The 14,723-nt window shown below is 44.2% G+C and overlaps 2 protein-coding genes across 7 annotated transcripts in view; one reads left to right on the plus strand and one right to left on the minus strand.

Annotated features, from left to right (window-relative positions):
• Nucleotides 1-12,764, minus strand: part of ZNF280D (zinc finger protein 280D) — a 31,773-nt gene extending 19,009 nt beyond the window's left edge. Inside the window, exons 1-8 of one of the 5 annotated variants that reach the window (XM_080980665.1) lie at nucleotides 12,621-12,745; nucleotides 11,546-11,629; nucleotides 7,284-7,432; nucleotides 6,544-6,609; nucleotides 6,148-6,446; nucleotides 4,729-4,822; nucleotides 3,871-3,894; nucleotides 825-956 (exon numbers count right to left, since the gene is read on the minus strand). In XM_080980665.1, coding sequence (XP_080836791.1) covers nucleotides 825-956; nucleotides 3,871-3,894; nucleotides 4,729-4,822; nucleotides 6,148-6,446; nucleotides 6,544-6,609; nucleotides 7,284-7,425 — 757 coding nt within the window. In that variant the 5' untranslated portion in view covers nucleotides 7,426-7,432; nucleotides 11,546-11,629; nucleotides 12,621-12,745. Of the gene's footprint in view, nucleotides 1-824; nucleotides 957-3,870; nucleotides 3,895-4,728; nucleotides 4,823-6,147; nucleotides 6,447-6,543; nucleotides 6,610-7,278; nucleotides 7,433-11,545; nucleotides 11,677-12,620 lie in introns of those variants that run through there. The other 4 variants (XM_080980666.1, XM_080980669.1, XM_080980667.1 and 1 more) reach the window with 4 other exon arrangements.
• The window catches only part of TCF12 (transcription factor 12), a 236,997-nt gene that overhangs the window by 75,625 nt on the left and 146,649 nt on the right, over nucleotides 1-14,723 (plus strand). The window lies entirely within an intron of this gene.

Raw genomic sequence — 14,723 nt, forward strand, 5'->3', positions numbered from 1 at the left:
CTCTCATTGTTTTTCTGTACTCTGGATGTGAATGCAAAGTAAGCATATTAGGGACACAGCCAACATTTGCGGGGGGTGTATTCTAGGCAAAATGGCCACCTTATACCTGGAGTTCCCAATATGGCACCATACAGCTCCTTGGTGCATGTCCAGGCCCTTTGCCCTCCCATTGTTAATGATTTTTTTAGAGTTGCTTTTTCAGCTGAGGACGGTGCTGAAGTGACTGCAAAGTGACATACAGGCCACCAGCAACACCCTCCCACAAAGAAGTTTTGAAAGTAGCTTATTTTAATGCTCCCATCTGTGTTTCAGGGAGTGGTCACCGAGAGCTGCTTACCGCTTGGTCCTCACAGGTTCTGTTCACAAGAGCTCAGGGTGTGCACCCCCTGGTGTACACCTCCACCCCAGCTGCCCAGTCCACCAAGGGGGTGCAACACTTGTCCCGCCCTGGGTGCTAGAAACCCATGCTACGCCCCTGGATCCCCAGTTGGGGTGCCCTCTCTGTGGAAGCCTCCCACCTTTGCCTGGGGCAAGGGAGTGGTACCTGCCTGTCTCTGGCTTCCTAGGTCCAATGCCCCAGGTTTCTACACCTACATTACATGTTCTCTCATTGTTCTAGAAAGTTAATCTTACATTTTTAAACAGTCACCCTTTGCACCAAAAATTGTGGAATTCTTCTTGGACTGGGAAAGTTGCTGCACCAATGCACCAATGACACTTAATTTTTCCTGTAAAGACCATCTGTTCTGTTTTTGAAAAAACATTTCTGATATATCTCTTCATGAAAATGCTGTAACAGCTGGGACAATAAGACGCTTCCCTACCTTTCTGAAGCAATGATGTGTCATTTGGAGATATAACTGAAGGTGAATCACTTCCAGAAACTGCCTCATCAGCCTTGGCCTTTTTTGGATTAATACTGTGAGCTTCAGAAGTGGAAGGACGCTTGGACAGGCCTACAAATAGTTTTGAAAATTAAGTAAGTCTTAATTTAATATACTATTGCTAAAACCAACCCAAGCAAGCCTTGACTTGTTTTCTTCTCCAATACTCTGATTCCAGCTGCTTCAAGCTGCAGAGTCCTTCAAGGTGTGGTAGAATTAGGAGGATCACTGCCTTTGTGGAGGAGTCTAAGTCCTCTAACCTTGACTAATTTATCTTAGAGCAGGAAATCAGCATCCCAGAAATGAGTACAATCGTCAACAAAAATGGCACAACCCATAAAACCGTATTTTGCAAGGTCACTGTGAGCGGAGTTATCAAGTCATAACAACTGTGCAAAATGTTATTTGTTTGAATTAATTAAATTTGATTGTTTTATTAGCTTTAGGACATACATGCCATTCAGCATCAGTAGACGTATCAAGAGTTTATTCAAGACAGAAGCACGTAATTTGGTAAACTGTTATTTTTACTGAGCAGGCACTAGCGGATGATTTAAAAGATCACAATGCAATGCAAGAGAACAAGGAAAGGAGGAAACAAGGCTTCAAGAACATTGATCCAAAGCTTTTTAGGAATTTAAAAGTGAAAACCAGCATCTTGAATCATAACCAGTTAATGTGCTAGTTCACTGACATGTGCTCCATTCACTACCCCACTGTGAGACAGCCTGCTACATTCAACTCTAGCTGAAGTTTCTGACTAGTCCAAGGGTGTCCAAGGCAAAGGGCATTGCAAGGTTTTGGAGGCTATCACCAGGTGAAAATCTGCTGTGATCTGAGCTTTACAATGAGAGATGCACTTTTCCTACCAGACAAAAGTTGGTGCAGCTGCTCCTACCCAGAGGCAGAGCAACCTGGTCCAGCACCCAGAACGGTGCTCGTCCGAGGTGCTGCCGATTGGGTGTTGGCATTTTGACACACACACACACCCCTTTGGAATGGCACCTGGAGCGGACCGCCCCACCCCCACCCTGGAACGCGCCTGCTCCTACCCACTGAAACAATCCAGTAAAATTCAGTAGCTCCTCATGCTTTCAAGAAGGCCCAGAAGGGCTGAATCCAGTTAATCCAGTAACCATGATTACTTCAGCCTCCACCAGTAGGCCCATATCCAGTTCTCAGCCATGTCTAGAATTCAAAGCAGTACTGAGGTTGCAGGAGCCTGTCTTACTGTTGTTGTCGTTAAATTTATATACCACCCTTTGTCTGAGTTTCACAGGGTTGTTTACAGTATAAAAATACAAAATACACAACACGATAACAAACTAAACAAAAAAACCTACAGTTTAAAAGGCTGTAGACTGCTTAATTAGCCAACGGCCTGGGCGAAGAGGAATGTTTTTGCCTGGTGCCTAAAGATATGTAACGAAGGTGCCAGGTGAGCCTTCACAAACGGGGAGCTGCTTCAGAAAAAAATGTATTGTGTTGATGTCCCCCGGACGTCCCATGGAGGAGGCACACAAAGAAGGACCTCAGATGCAGCGTTAGAAACTCAGATATACAATCTAATTGCCAAATGGCACCTTAAACTGGTGACAATGCAGAATGACCAGCAAAGGTATCCTTAAAGGATCTTAAAATATCAGCTGGGTCTGTACCAGGGCAGGAGAGGGGTTCTGCTAGATAAAGTGATCCCAAGTTGTTTACAACTTTAAACGTTTGTAATAAACCTTCAACTTGGCTTAGTAGCTAATAGGTGCCCAGTTCAGATTTTTCACACTGGTGTAATATGCGTAAACCTGGAGGTCTCACTGAGCTGCTGCATTTTGCACTCGCTGTAGTTTCCAAGTCAGGCACAAAAGTAGCCCTACATACAGTGCTTCTACAGTAGTCTAATTGTGATGTTACTAATGCATGGACCACTGCAGTAAAGCTATCACTATCTAACAGGGACTAATTGTTCACCTGGGCCTCTAGTGAAAGCAATGGATCCAGGAGCACTCCCAAAGGATGCACCTGCTCCTTCAGAGAGTGCAACTCCATCCAAAGAGGTATATAACTTAATGCCTGGACCTGGGAACCACCCTTCCATATGGTCTCCACCTTATTAGATCCAGCTGCAGCCTCTGGATGCAGCCCTCATCCAACCCATGCACAGCGTCTCCTGATTTACAAGTTCTAGAGAAATGGAGCTGACCATCATCAACATAATGGTGACATCTTCTCCCAAATGCTATAGCTATTAAATTGCACTGTGGGCAAAATTGTGCCCTGCAGCAACCACACAAATCAACTGCCAAGGGGCCAGGACACAGTCACTCAATACTACTCTCTGGAACCAACCCTGTAGGAGTGAAACCACCATAAAACGGCTCCTAACACATGGAGATAGTGCAGGAGGATGTCACCGTAAAGTCAAGGATCCCAAAAGCCACTCAGTGATGCAGAAGATTCCACAGGGTTGAACTCTCGCTATTCCTCCTCCAAAGAAAGTCATCCATCAAGACAGCCAAGGTTGATTCTGTCTCAAAACAAGGCATGAACCCAGACTGGTGACCAGGAGGTAGTTAGAATAAACCTCTGGGCCCAGGATGGTTTTTTTCCAGGACTGGATGCACCACCAACACCTTCAAGGTTTTCCCTCGGTAATTTGTATGCAGAAGCATGCTGTCTCTAATTCTGAAGGTGAAATATAGCCATTATTACAAGGAGCTTACATGGCTGAATGCTCCTCCACAAATAAAATAAAAATAAATTATCACCATGTAGAAAACTGGCCACTTAGGAAGTCTGGTTCTAATCTGGCCTTCCTCAAAGTCCCGTCCCCCCCCCCCCCCCGATATGGAAGAGCCATCAGTTATGAGAAGTCTGCAGGTGGAGGTTTGCACAGTTTAGCATCTCAGTTGGAACTAGGCAAGCAGCAGGCAAGTATAATAAACTTAGAATGACGTATCAGTAGCACGCTAGCAAAGAAATAAATACTCACATGTGACTGCATACATACATGGTGCTGGGAAATAAATAAATAAATAGAATCACACCTGGAAATGGCAGGAGAGTTCTTGTGGCTCACGAGGAAAGCCTCCCCGGAGCCAGAGGAGGATGTCAGTGAAGGCAGATGAAGCCCTCAAAAGACCTAAGGTGCAGCGGGGCTTTGTTCAGGCTGCTCAGCCTCCCTGCCTAACAGCTGATGTGTGGCGAAGCGCAGCAGCTGCCACCCGCCACTTTCCCACACGCCCTCTTACTGGCCCCAGAGCTTCAACTCTAATTGAAGAGAGAGTTGTATGGAAAAGGAACTGTAGAGCAGGGGGAAATAGGCATTTAGAGGCTTTATAGAGGGTGCTCCCCAATTTATGCAATTTCATTTATGTGTGTGGGCACCCGGAACATAACCTCTGTGTAAGGGGGGGGGCTGCAAAGCTAGAATAAATTCAACCAAGAATTCAGAGGAAGTCTAAAATAAAGATGCCTTATGTTCAAAAACCTGGCAGACAATGCATATCAGAAGACCAGCAACTCCATCATCAAAACAGCTCTTCAACAATACAGTCAGGTGCCAGAATAAGGATTTCAATGTCTGTTTTTATATTAGTTATAATTATGGAGGCTCAAGCAATCCTCTTTACTTCGAGGATCATTACAACTATGTCCAATAACCCTTAATTTATCATTATGATCCTAGTGCACCAAATGTATGCACAATTTAAAAAGCGCCTCTCCTCTCCCCCCAAAAAACAGGAAAACACATTTTATTGGTTGTTTTGGCAATGCTTCTTTTTTCTTTTTATTATAGATTTGCTTTTAATGATATGAATAATAAACTTTGAAAATGTACTAGTCATACCTGTTTTAGTCACTGCAGATCCACTCTGGCACTGAGTTACTCCTGAATTTTGCCTTAAATCAAAAGCTACAGGCAAAGGATTATTCGGTATAACCTGCAAAGAATTTGTTAATTAGCTCAGCTGTAATATTCCAATTAGTAATCTCTTTTTGGGTTATCTTTTCAAAAACAACACTTAATGCTACCTTCATAAGCATAAATTCAGCAGGGTTTAAAAAATAATCCAAAGTAATTAGGTAAATCAACCAAATCAAAATCCAAATCTAACTAAATATGGCGCCCAATTTCTGCAAAGAAATATTTTCCTTTCTGTAGAAGTCTGTACAAATCACAGCTTGTATTCTAAGATTCAGTCAGAAACTTGCCTTGTCCTTCATTCTTATATCCTGATGCATTACTGCCCTGGATCTTTGTTCTTTCATCGATAGTCCAATGGTCCCATATGCCAGATGGCATCCTTTTACATATAAAATACTTTACTGATAACCCTGAAGAATGGCAACTACCGAAATAATAGATTAGACAAACCTAACTAGATTGATCTGTCCTGGGAAGAGTGGGGGAAAGAGTTGGGATTTCATTTTTTGTTTTTCCCCTCTTTTGTAATAGGGGGGCGCGCGCACACACACACAGACAGACAGAGTCCAATGGGACCTCTTTTACTTCCCTTCTTAGAACTCATTGCTTCCAAGAAGTCTTTGGCAAAACCTCTTAATTCTCATATCCAATGTAACTGAGTCTGCAAATTAAACCAAACATTTGCAACTGAAAGGAGGCAAACATTTAATCAGTCTTCACTGGCTCTGCAATTTAGAATCAGGGAGGAGTGAAGAATGTGCCATGGACTCTTCAAACTTTGGTTTCAGATGATGCATGCTCATTGGAGAGAAGATATCATATTATAGGACATCTCCCTCCTATGCAAAAGAAAAAGGGAGGGGGGAATGCCATCTGCAATTTTTATGAGATCTTGTAATGATTTGTTTGCTTTTAAATTGGCAGCCTGAGCTCTTTAAGTCAATTAAATGTTTTAATTAATTAAACATTGCAACTCTAAAATCTATAAAAGTCAAAGAGAAGGAAACTACAGTCCTCCAGAAGACTCTAATTCACATCGGCCTCAGACAGCATGACTAATTGTTACGAGATGATAGGATACAGGCCATATGAATAGTCATGATTACTATTATAAAAACATTAAAGAATTTTGTTTTAAAAGTCTTGAAGAGTTCAACTTTTGATCAGTTTGTTTTCCCAAATTACTCTTACTGAACATGCTAATTTTCAGGCAAAGCTATGCTGTGTCAGCAAAACCAAATGATTTTCAGAGCCTTTAATGAGTACTGTTATGCCAGCACTGTTCAGTTAAACAATAAAAGAAAACCCCTCTTTGAATAAAATAAAAGGGTCAATTCTCACCCGATTTAATGATACCGGTTGTGCTGTTACTGTGGCCACTGGCCTGGATGGGGACTGAGCCATTACAGGTATGCCGAGGTTCCTTGCTAATGATTGAGTGGTGGCAGATCTATTGATAGGCTGAGATATTCCAGTGCTTGCCTTGGCTGCTTCCTGCAGTGATGAACACCCAGAAAGAGGTCTCTGCAAGACCTGAGAGGTTCCTGAAACATTACTGACCCTTGGCTGAGGCTGAACAGCTAGAGTACTAGTTACGGGTCTTGTTGCAGAGGGAAACCCTGGAGAAACAGCCACAGCACCTGCCACAAAGAATTATGAAATATATTAAACTCCACCACATTCAGACTATAAGGAGTTCAGTTTTACAAAGTCACCAGATTGAGTACATCAGAATACCTCTTTTTGGTGCACCATTCTGCATTCCAATCCGTGGTGAACTGGGATTGACTCTGTTCAATATATCTGTTAAAAAGTGAGAGTTGTTTAAGTCTGTTAATTAGTTCAACTAGAAAGATGTAAAATATACTTGTGTGAACATATGGAAGAGAATGCAAACAAATCAAGCTACTCCTCACCATGAAGTTACAGCAAAGAAGTACCCAAATCTTCACACAAGTAAAGCCAGTTGCTAAATTCCTTTCAAATACCCCCTAAGAATGAAGCAGGACAATCATAGCCATGTCCTCTTCAGTAAGCCTGTCTAATTAAAGTATCTTTATCTTGCAGTTTTTACCACACACACATACAACTATGCAGTTGGGTTTTCCAAAACATCTCCAACACTTGCTAAAAAATTAAAACTTGTATGAGCAAGTCATTCATTAAAATGGGATCCTAGGAGCTTGGATTGTGCTAGTTGTGTAAGCCTTTATCTCAACTGTCAAAACAAGGGTGTAACTGCACACTTAATTAAAAGTAGATTATGTTGAAGTCAGAAATATGGACATGATCAGGTTCCAATCATCCACTGTGAGTTACAGAGAAAAGCAAAATCATTCTGGTAGTTGTTCAGAAATCACTTATTTTGGGGCACTCTTCATTTATAACAAGGTGCCAGAAAACCATCAACTGGAACAGAAGCATTCAATATAAGACATATCACTAAGAGCAGTATTTTTCAAAAAATGTCACCTTACAGGTATTGGATGGCTTAGAGCTCAGGATCTCCCCGACAAAAATGGGTTCGTCATCATCATCATCATCCACAACAATTGGTTTCACTTTCTGTTGCCATGGCTCAAGCTCTTCCTCTTCGCATTCCATAAATAGCTCTGCCATTGTGGCACTAGATAACAAATAATAGTTTTGTGTAAACCACTTAGAGGTTTTATGTAAACCACTTGGAGGTTCTAATGATTAAGAGGTATATAAACCATATAAAATAAAACAAAACATATTAATAAACAAATACAAAAACAATTAAGAACATTAATAACCATCAGATTAAGCGTATGTCTCTTGAGGGCAAGTGCAACTCCATCTAGAACAGGCAATCTCCCCAAATCCCAGAACCAGGAACTACCCACCCACAAGGCCTCTGTAATGTCAAAATCCCCCCCCCCCCAAGCTTACTGGCCGTCATCCAGCCAACCACTGAATCCAGGTACCAGTGCAGGGCTTGCATAGTCACACCCAACTCAGATTTAAAAGAGAAATAGAGATGGGCCTATTGATGCAAATTGATGGCACCACACTCTCAATCTCCTAATGATGCTCCAAACACATTCATATAGATGTTGAACAGCTATGGGGTCAAAATGATACCTGTAACATCTCACAGAGCAACTGCCAAGGAGATGAAGTGCAGCAACCCAATGCCACCCACTGAAACTGTCCTATAGGTAGCAGTGGAACCAGTGCAACACCACTCCCAACCCAAAACCCAGTCTAAGATACCGTAGTCAATGGTATCAAAAGCTACCACAAGATTTGAACAGAAGCAAGAGGGTTGTACACTTCCCCCCAAAAGATTATTCATTAGGGCAACCAAGGCTAACACAGTCTTGAAACCAGGGCTATTAAACTGCAATAGATGAAGGCAACAAGTTTCCTGCACCTGCTCAAGTACCTTCCCAAGAAAGAGTGCATTTGTGACGGGTTGTGGTGATCATAAACCTCTGCATCCAGGGTATTCTGTTTCTTTCCAGAAGCAGCCTTGCTATCTCCTCATTTCACAAGTTATATATTTCACAAGTTATATATTGTCTCTGCCTCAGGTAAGTAAGAGCAGGTTTATCACAACGAAATATTGGCCATGGCTCTACTGTAGAGTTTAAGACTTAATAACTATATGTTGACAAGCCATACTTTGGAACATAGGAAGCTGCCTTATGCACAATCAGATCACTGGTCCATCTAAATTCTGTATTGTCTATACCGAGTGGCAACAGCTTTCCAGGGTTTCAGACACAGGACTTCTCTAACTACTGATTCCAGGGATTGAAACAGCTGAACACAAACCTTACACACAACAAATGAGTGGTGGTCCCTTGAAAAACACTCAGGGGGGCAGGGCAGTTTGCATGCAGCAAAGAGAAGGATAAACAGAAAGGTAGTGAAATCTCTTTGTAGCAGAGGATCAGCAAATCTAAACAAGGCAGTCAGCTGAATTAAATTCTTAAACAGAAGTAAAATCAGAACATATTTAATAATTATTGTTACAAAAGTTGAGTGCCCCCCCCCCCCGCCAATCAGTGTCAAGAGCCCATGGGGTTCTAGGAACTCACCCAGGATCTGTGATCCTTTGCAGAATTGAGACATAGCAGAGACTGTTGTAGCTTGAAGAAATATGGTTTATCCACCTATTTACACCTTCAGTCTGAATGGGGAAAGTCCAGATCTTACTGATCATTTCAAGTGGGGCTTGTCCACACAGCAGTGCAGCCCTGGAATCCAAGGAATCTCCCCCAGCCAGCCTGTAGCCAGCCTGCCCACAGGTGGATCCCAGGCTCTCTTCCTCCTCCTCCTTCCCAGAACCTCTTGCTACCAGACTCCCTTTTCCTTTCCCTCAAATACAGAGTTACCATGGCAACCTTCCTTACCCCAGTCTCTGTTCACATCTCAGGGCAGGGGGGAAGGACAGTCATTTTGCATTGCCAATAATCCTCAATTGTTTCTTAATGGCCTTACCTTGGCCAGATTCCTCTGCAGTTTGTATTTCTTCCTTCACATCCCAAAAAATTAAAATCCTACCATTTATTAATATCTAGGTTTTGGGGGGTGGGGTCCCACTCCCAAATCTATAACATTATTTTAGTAGCACCCAAGGCAGCCAATGGCAGGAATGATTTTAAATTACAATAAAACAATTTTAAATGAAGTAACGTTTTTATCGAAGTCAACAGTTACTTAATGAAAGCTTGAGATACATAAAGCTGAGATCATCTGAAAACATAACTACAGTCAGGAAAGAATATCCCTAAATGAAACTGGAAAATTTTGTGATTTTCTGTTAAATCCATTACTCCAGCAAGGTGGAAGCATCTTTTAAGGTAATAGCTGATGCGGTGGGATCAGTGCTCGGAAAACAGTAATCTAAAAAAAGCAAACAGCCACCACCACAGCTGGCTCTGTTGGTCCACTGTAACAACATACCATCTTTGTTAGAACTCACAACACAGTGTAAAAATCTAAGAATTACAGAACTCTTCTGCCTAGATTTTTTTAAATGAAAAAAAAATGTTTAGCTGAAATAACTGCACTAAGCTCCTCTCTACAACTTGCTAAAAATGGCAATGGAGGAATCCTTAACATTATGTTTAACATTGTAAGGTATTAGGATCTCAGGTTACGCAGGAACAAAGCAAAGGAGCTAAAAATATAAGAACCAATAGTTAGCTTTGTCTGTCCTTTTGCTATCACTGACTAGAGCGTACATAAGACAAAGCAAAGTGCAACTGTTACATTACAAATGTTAACGTCCTTAAACAATGTAATGTGGACTCCTTTGCTTTGGATCAAGTGTTCTGTGTGCATTTTTTTAAATATAGTTTTTTTCCATATAAGCAGCACAGTGCTGTATCTCCCTAACTGCTCTGTCTTACAAATGATGGGAGAGTTCCAATTAGTGCTAGAAAGCTGCCTTCAGTGAACTGACTATGGAAGGTCTGACAGGCTACACTATTATTACAAACTACCTTACTAACTGAGAGACTTTCTTTAAAAACAATCAAACACACACACACTTGTTCAATATTCAGTATGTTACAGTTACACAATAAAGGTAACCTAAGGCTGCAGTCCTATTTATTAGGCCTCTCCAAATGCTTGTCTTTCAATGTTTTGGACTACATCTCCCATCAGTCCTTGCCAGTATGGCCAATGGTCAAGGATGATGGGAATTTTAGTCCAGCAGCATCTGTAGAGCCACATGTTTCCCTGTCCCAAATAAAACATTACTGACTGAAAACACCAAAGTGTGTTTTCAGATAGTTATGCCTGAACTGGACCAATTTTAAATTAAACAGTTCTGTTTTAGCAATAAAACACTTCCAATCAGTAACTTGAATGTCTTAAGACTGTAAGGTGTTTTGTTTGTATGTATGTGCTCAGTTTAACTTCAATTCCTTAGTTCTTGTGAGGGTGCCATCAGCAGACTCAATGTTTTGTTTGTATATCTTCAGATTTAAGATGAAAATGGATTTCATCCAGCTGGTAGTGTATGAGAAGAAACAGGCCTCCTGCATTTTTTTTTCCACACAAGAGAAAGGTTATTCTAAGATGATTTCTATAATACTCTTATGTTAATACCTCAGGATTTTTAAATATTGCCTTTGAAATATTGAATTTCCTTTTGTATTTATAAATAGTGTTGGTCATTTGTTATGCAATTTTAAAGCTTTACTGTGTTTCAATGATTTTAATGTACACTGACTTGGTTGTTTTACGAGTTACTGGTTTATAAATATTCTTATAAATAAAACTAATTTTTAGAAGATATTTGATTAAGCAACAAACAGAAGGAAGGATATGGGCATAATGCTTGTTCCACGTTTAATAAAGTCTAGTGTACAGGCCAAGGCAAGTAACAGGACCACTCCATTTCCTCTTGTCACGCCCCACCTAGAGTACTGTGTCCAGTTTTGGACATCACAATTAAAGGACACTGACAAGTTAGAATGTGTGCAGAGGAGGGTGGCCAACAAGCTCAAGGGTATGGAAACCAAGCCTTATGAGGAATTGTTGAGGGACTTGCATATGTTTAGCTTAGAGAAGACTGAGAGGCGGTATGATCGCCATCTTCAAATATCTAGAAGACTGTCACATGAAAGATGAAGCAAGAATTGTTTTCAGTCGCTGCTGAGGGTAGAACACACACCAATGGATTCAAATTACAAGAGAGGAGATTCAAAATAAACATTAGGAACTGCCTGAGCTGTTTGACAGTGGAACAGACTACCTTGGAAGATGGTGGGCTCTCCTTCATCGGAGGTTCTTAAAACAGGTGGATGACCATCTGCCAGAGATTCTTCAGCTGTGATTCCTGTGTTGCAGGGAGTTGGACAAGATGACACTGTGGGTCTCCTCCAACTGTACAAATATATGATTCTATAAATCCTATTTATTGAACTGAGATGGCTACAAACTGTTGTCTATCCTGGGATCACCTTGAAGTAGTGTTGCAAGTGTAGCAGCCCTGCACAGATCATCGGGGGAGAGCTGAAAGCTTGTTCCTGGCCTTTATTTTTTTCCTCTTGTGAACTCACCACCACCACCACCACCACCCCAACCCCTTTCCCAGTAAAGTCTGCTACGAAAAACAACAAACACGTGTAACTAACCCACTTCCAACAACACCTTTTTCAACAAGAACAGACCTATCTTAACCCCTCACCCTTCTCCATCAAACTAAGGCTCCCTGCTGCTTTTGCTACAGCGGACTCTGCAAGCCTTTCTTCAAGCTCCTCCTGGGACAAGGTCTCCTGGAGCAGCCAGAACCGGTACATGGGCCGGGGGGGCTGGCCCTGAAGAGAGAAAAGGCCCTGCGCGCAGAAAGCTAGCCGCTTAGCACCCGCCGCTTCCTTCCAAGCACACCTGAATGCCCTTTGTGTGAAAGCGGTGCAGCCTTGGGTCTGGGCCCGAGATGCTGCGCGGAGGGCCGCCGCCGCCGCCCCCCTTCCCCCGGGGCTCCAGCCATCTCCCCATCCCCGGAGAGGGAGCTTCCCGCCAAACCAGGCCCAGCCCTCGCCCGCCTCCCCTCGCCGGCCGCTGGACCCCCCTCGCCAGGCGAAACCCGGGCCCGTTCAGGCCGCACTCTGCACAGCCACCCCGCAGGCCCGCCGAGGAGGAGGCGGCGGCGGGGGCGAGCTGGCCTGCCTAAGCCACGGGGTCACCGCCAGGCCGGGCTTCCCTCCCAGCCAAGATGGCGGCGGCGGCGGCGGTCTCGTAGGCAACAATCCCTCCTGAGGGACCACCGTGAGGGAGAGCAGGCCCGGGCCGGGCGGGCGAGGGAGGGAGGGAGGGAAGGGGCTTACCGTGCTGCGCCTGAGGAAGGAGGCGGCGCGGAGCGGGCGGAGGGGAGGCGGCGCGCGGGCCGCCCGGGAGGGTGGAGGAAAGAGCGGGGCAGGCCGAGCCTGTGGAGGCGCCGCGGAAGCAGCGATGGCGGCAGCAGCAGCGCCGCCTCCAACTCCTCCTCCTCCTCCTTCGCGGCCTCCTGGCGGCGGGCGGGCGGACGCGCGAGGGGCGTGGCGTGAGGCCGCCGGGCCGCCCTCCGCTCCCCTCAGGGCGGCCGCGGTCCCTGGCGAGGGCGGAGGCAGCTCCGGGCATCAGCCGCTGGGAAAGGCGAGGAGGGCGGCCCTCCCTCCTTTCCCCCTCCGGAGGCCGAGTAACGCGAGAGGAAGGCGCTGTCGACGCAGCGCGGAGGGTTTTAGGCTGCGGAACTGGCCGCCACAAGACGGGGTGGGGGGCGTCAAGCGGTGCCGGATTTACGTACTGTATAAGCTAAACAAGCTATAGCTTAGGGCCCCACTCTCTTAGGAGCCCCCCAAAAATTTAAGAGAGGAGAAACTGGATGTACATTTCCAAAATATAGGATAAAAAACAAATAAAACCTACATACAGCAACAGTGTTTGTGTTGTGTCGGCTCCTATGTGTAAGTCATGGGCCCCGCCTGCTCGCCTGCTCCCTAAAATATCACTGGTTTGCTCCTTTCTATATACAGTATAGGGTGCCTACATTCTGCATGGACTGGTTGCATGGCAACATGTGCAAATGGCTTTAGATACCTATTAGGTCCATAAATTACCATATAGCATATATTCAACACAAAAAACAGCAACAATTTGTTGTTGACAAAGAACAGCTGGACATATAAAGGGCGCCATTACCTTCAGTAGCTCAGGGCCTCATCAAACTTAAATCCGGCCCTGGGGGTGTGTGATGATGGCGGCTGAAATATGCTCGGAGTTGAGAATGGATTTCATGCTCTTTATTCCGCTCATAGTGGTGAGGAGGAATGGAAGCTCCCCCAGAATATCTGCTTTATATACGTTATTTACACAATGGGCCCCACGTGATTGGCTAATTCTGGGATTCTCCTGTAGGCCAATCAGGTTGCGGATTCACTTCCACCTGGAGCTGGATTGGGTGGCTCCTGTGGATGAATCAGACTGCTGCATTCGGGATCCTATTGTTCTAGGACCAATCAGACTGCTGCCTTCTGGATCCTATTGTTCTAGGTCCAATCAGACTGCTGCATTCTGAATCCTATTGTTCTAGGACCAATCAGACTGCTGCATTTTGGATCCTATTCAACTCAGTACCTAACAGCGGCCAACTGGGAGGGCTTTATAAAGGGGTGAGGCAAAAGTCATGAGGGACAAAGGCTATGGGGGACAAGTAACTCGAACACACAACTGCTTTTGAGGGTGTCTCTCACTCGTGGGCTTCCCATAATGGGCATCTGGTTGGTCCCTGTGGATGCTGGACTGAATGGCCCCTTTGGCCTAATCTGGCAGCCATGCACTTCTCAGAGACACTGACGCTACTTGCCAGTCAGGCTGAACCTGTTGAATTGCCTGCCAGGCAACTGTCCAACGCATAGGAGCCCTGCTGCCAGGAATGCCACATTCACTTGGGACTCTTCCTTTCATGGCTGCTATCTTGTTCTACACACCCACCCAGGACACAACACTCCCTTCTGGCTTGGGGAATGTGAAGAGAAAACAGATGAAGAGAAACCTCAATTCCCCCCCTCCCCGCCCCCCATCCCTTGTATAAAGCGTCCCAAATGGCTGTATGGCTGCCTTTTTTGCCCTTAAACCTCTTGGGCTCACATTTGCAGCCTGATTCAGCTACAGGCCTCCGCTCAGATTAACTCTCCTCTTAAAATCTGTATTATTTTAATTAAATAAACCAGCTAGTTGATGGAATTTACTCTGTTTTCTTCCCTTGCAACCTTTCTTTTTGTGCAAAGGATTTTTTAACAATGCCTCAGGAAGCTGGTTCTGGACATTTGGGCAGATGGAGTGGAGATGTCAAACTTCTGCAACACATAGATACTTATCCAAGTTTGACAATGCTTTAAAATGTCATATTTATTCATATTTTTCGTGTGAAAGCTATTCGTATACTTTAC

This window comes from Podarcis pityusensis, assembly GCF_964106645.2.
Source record: "Podarcis pityusensis genome assembly, chromosome: 14".
NCBI classification, from domain to species: Eukaryota; Metazoa; Chordata; class Lepidosauria; order Squamata; family Lacertidae; genus Podarcis; species Podarcis pityusensis.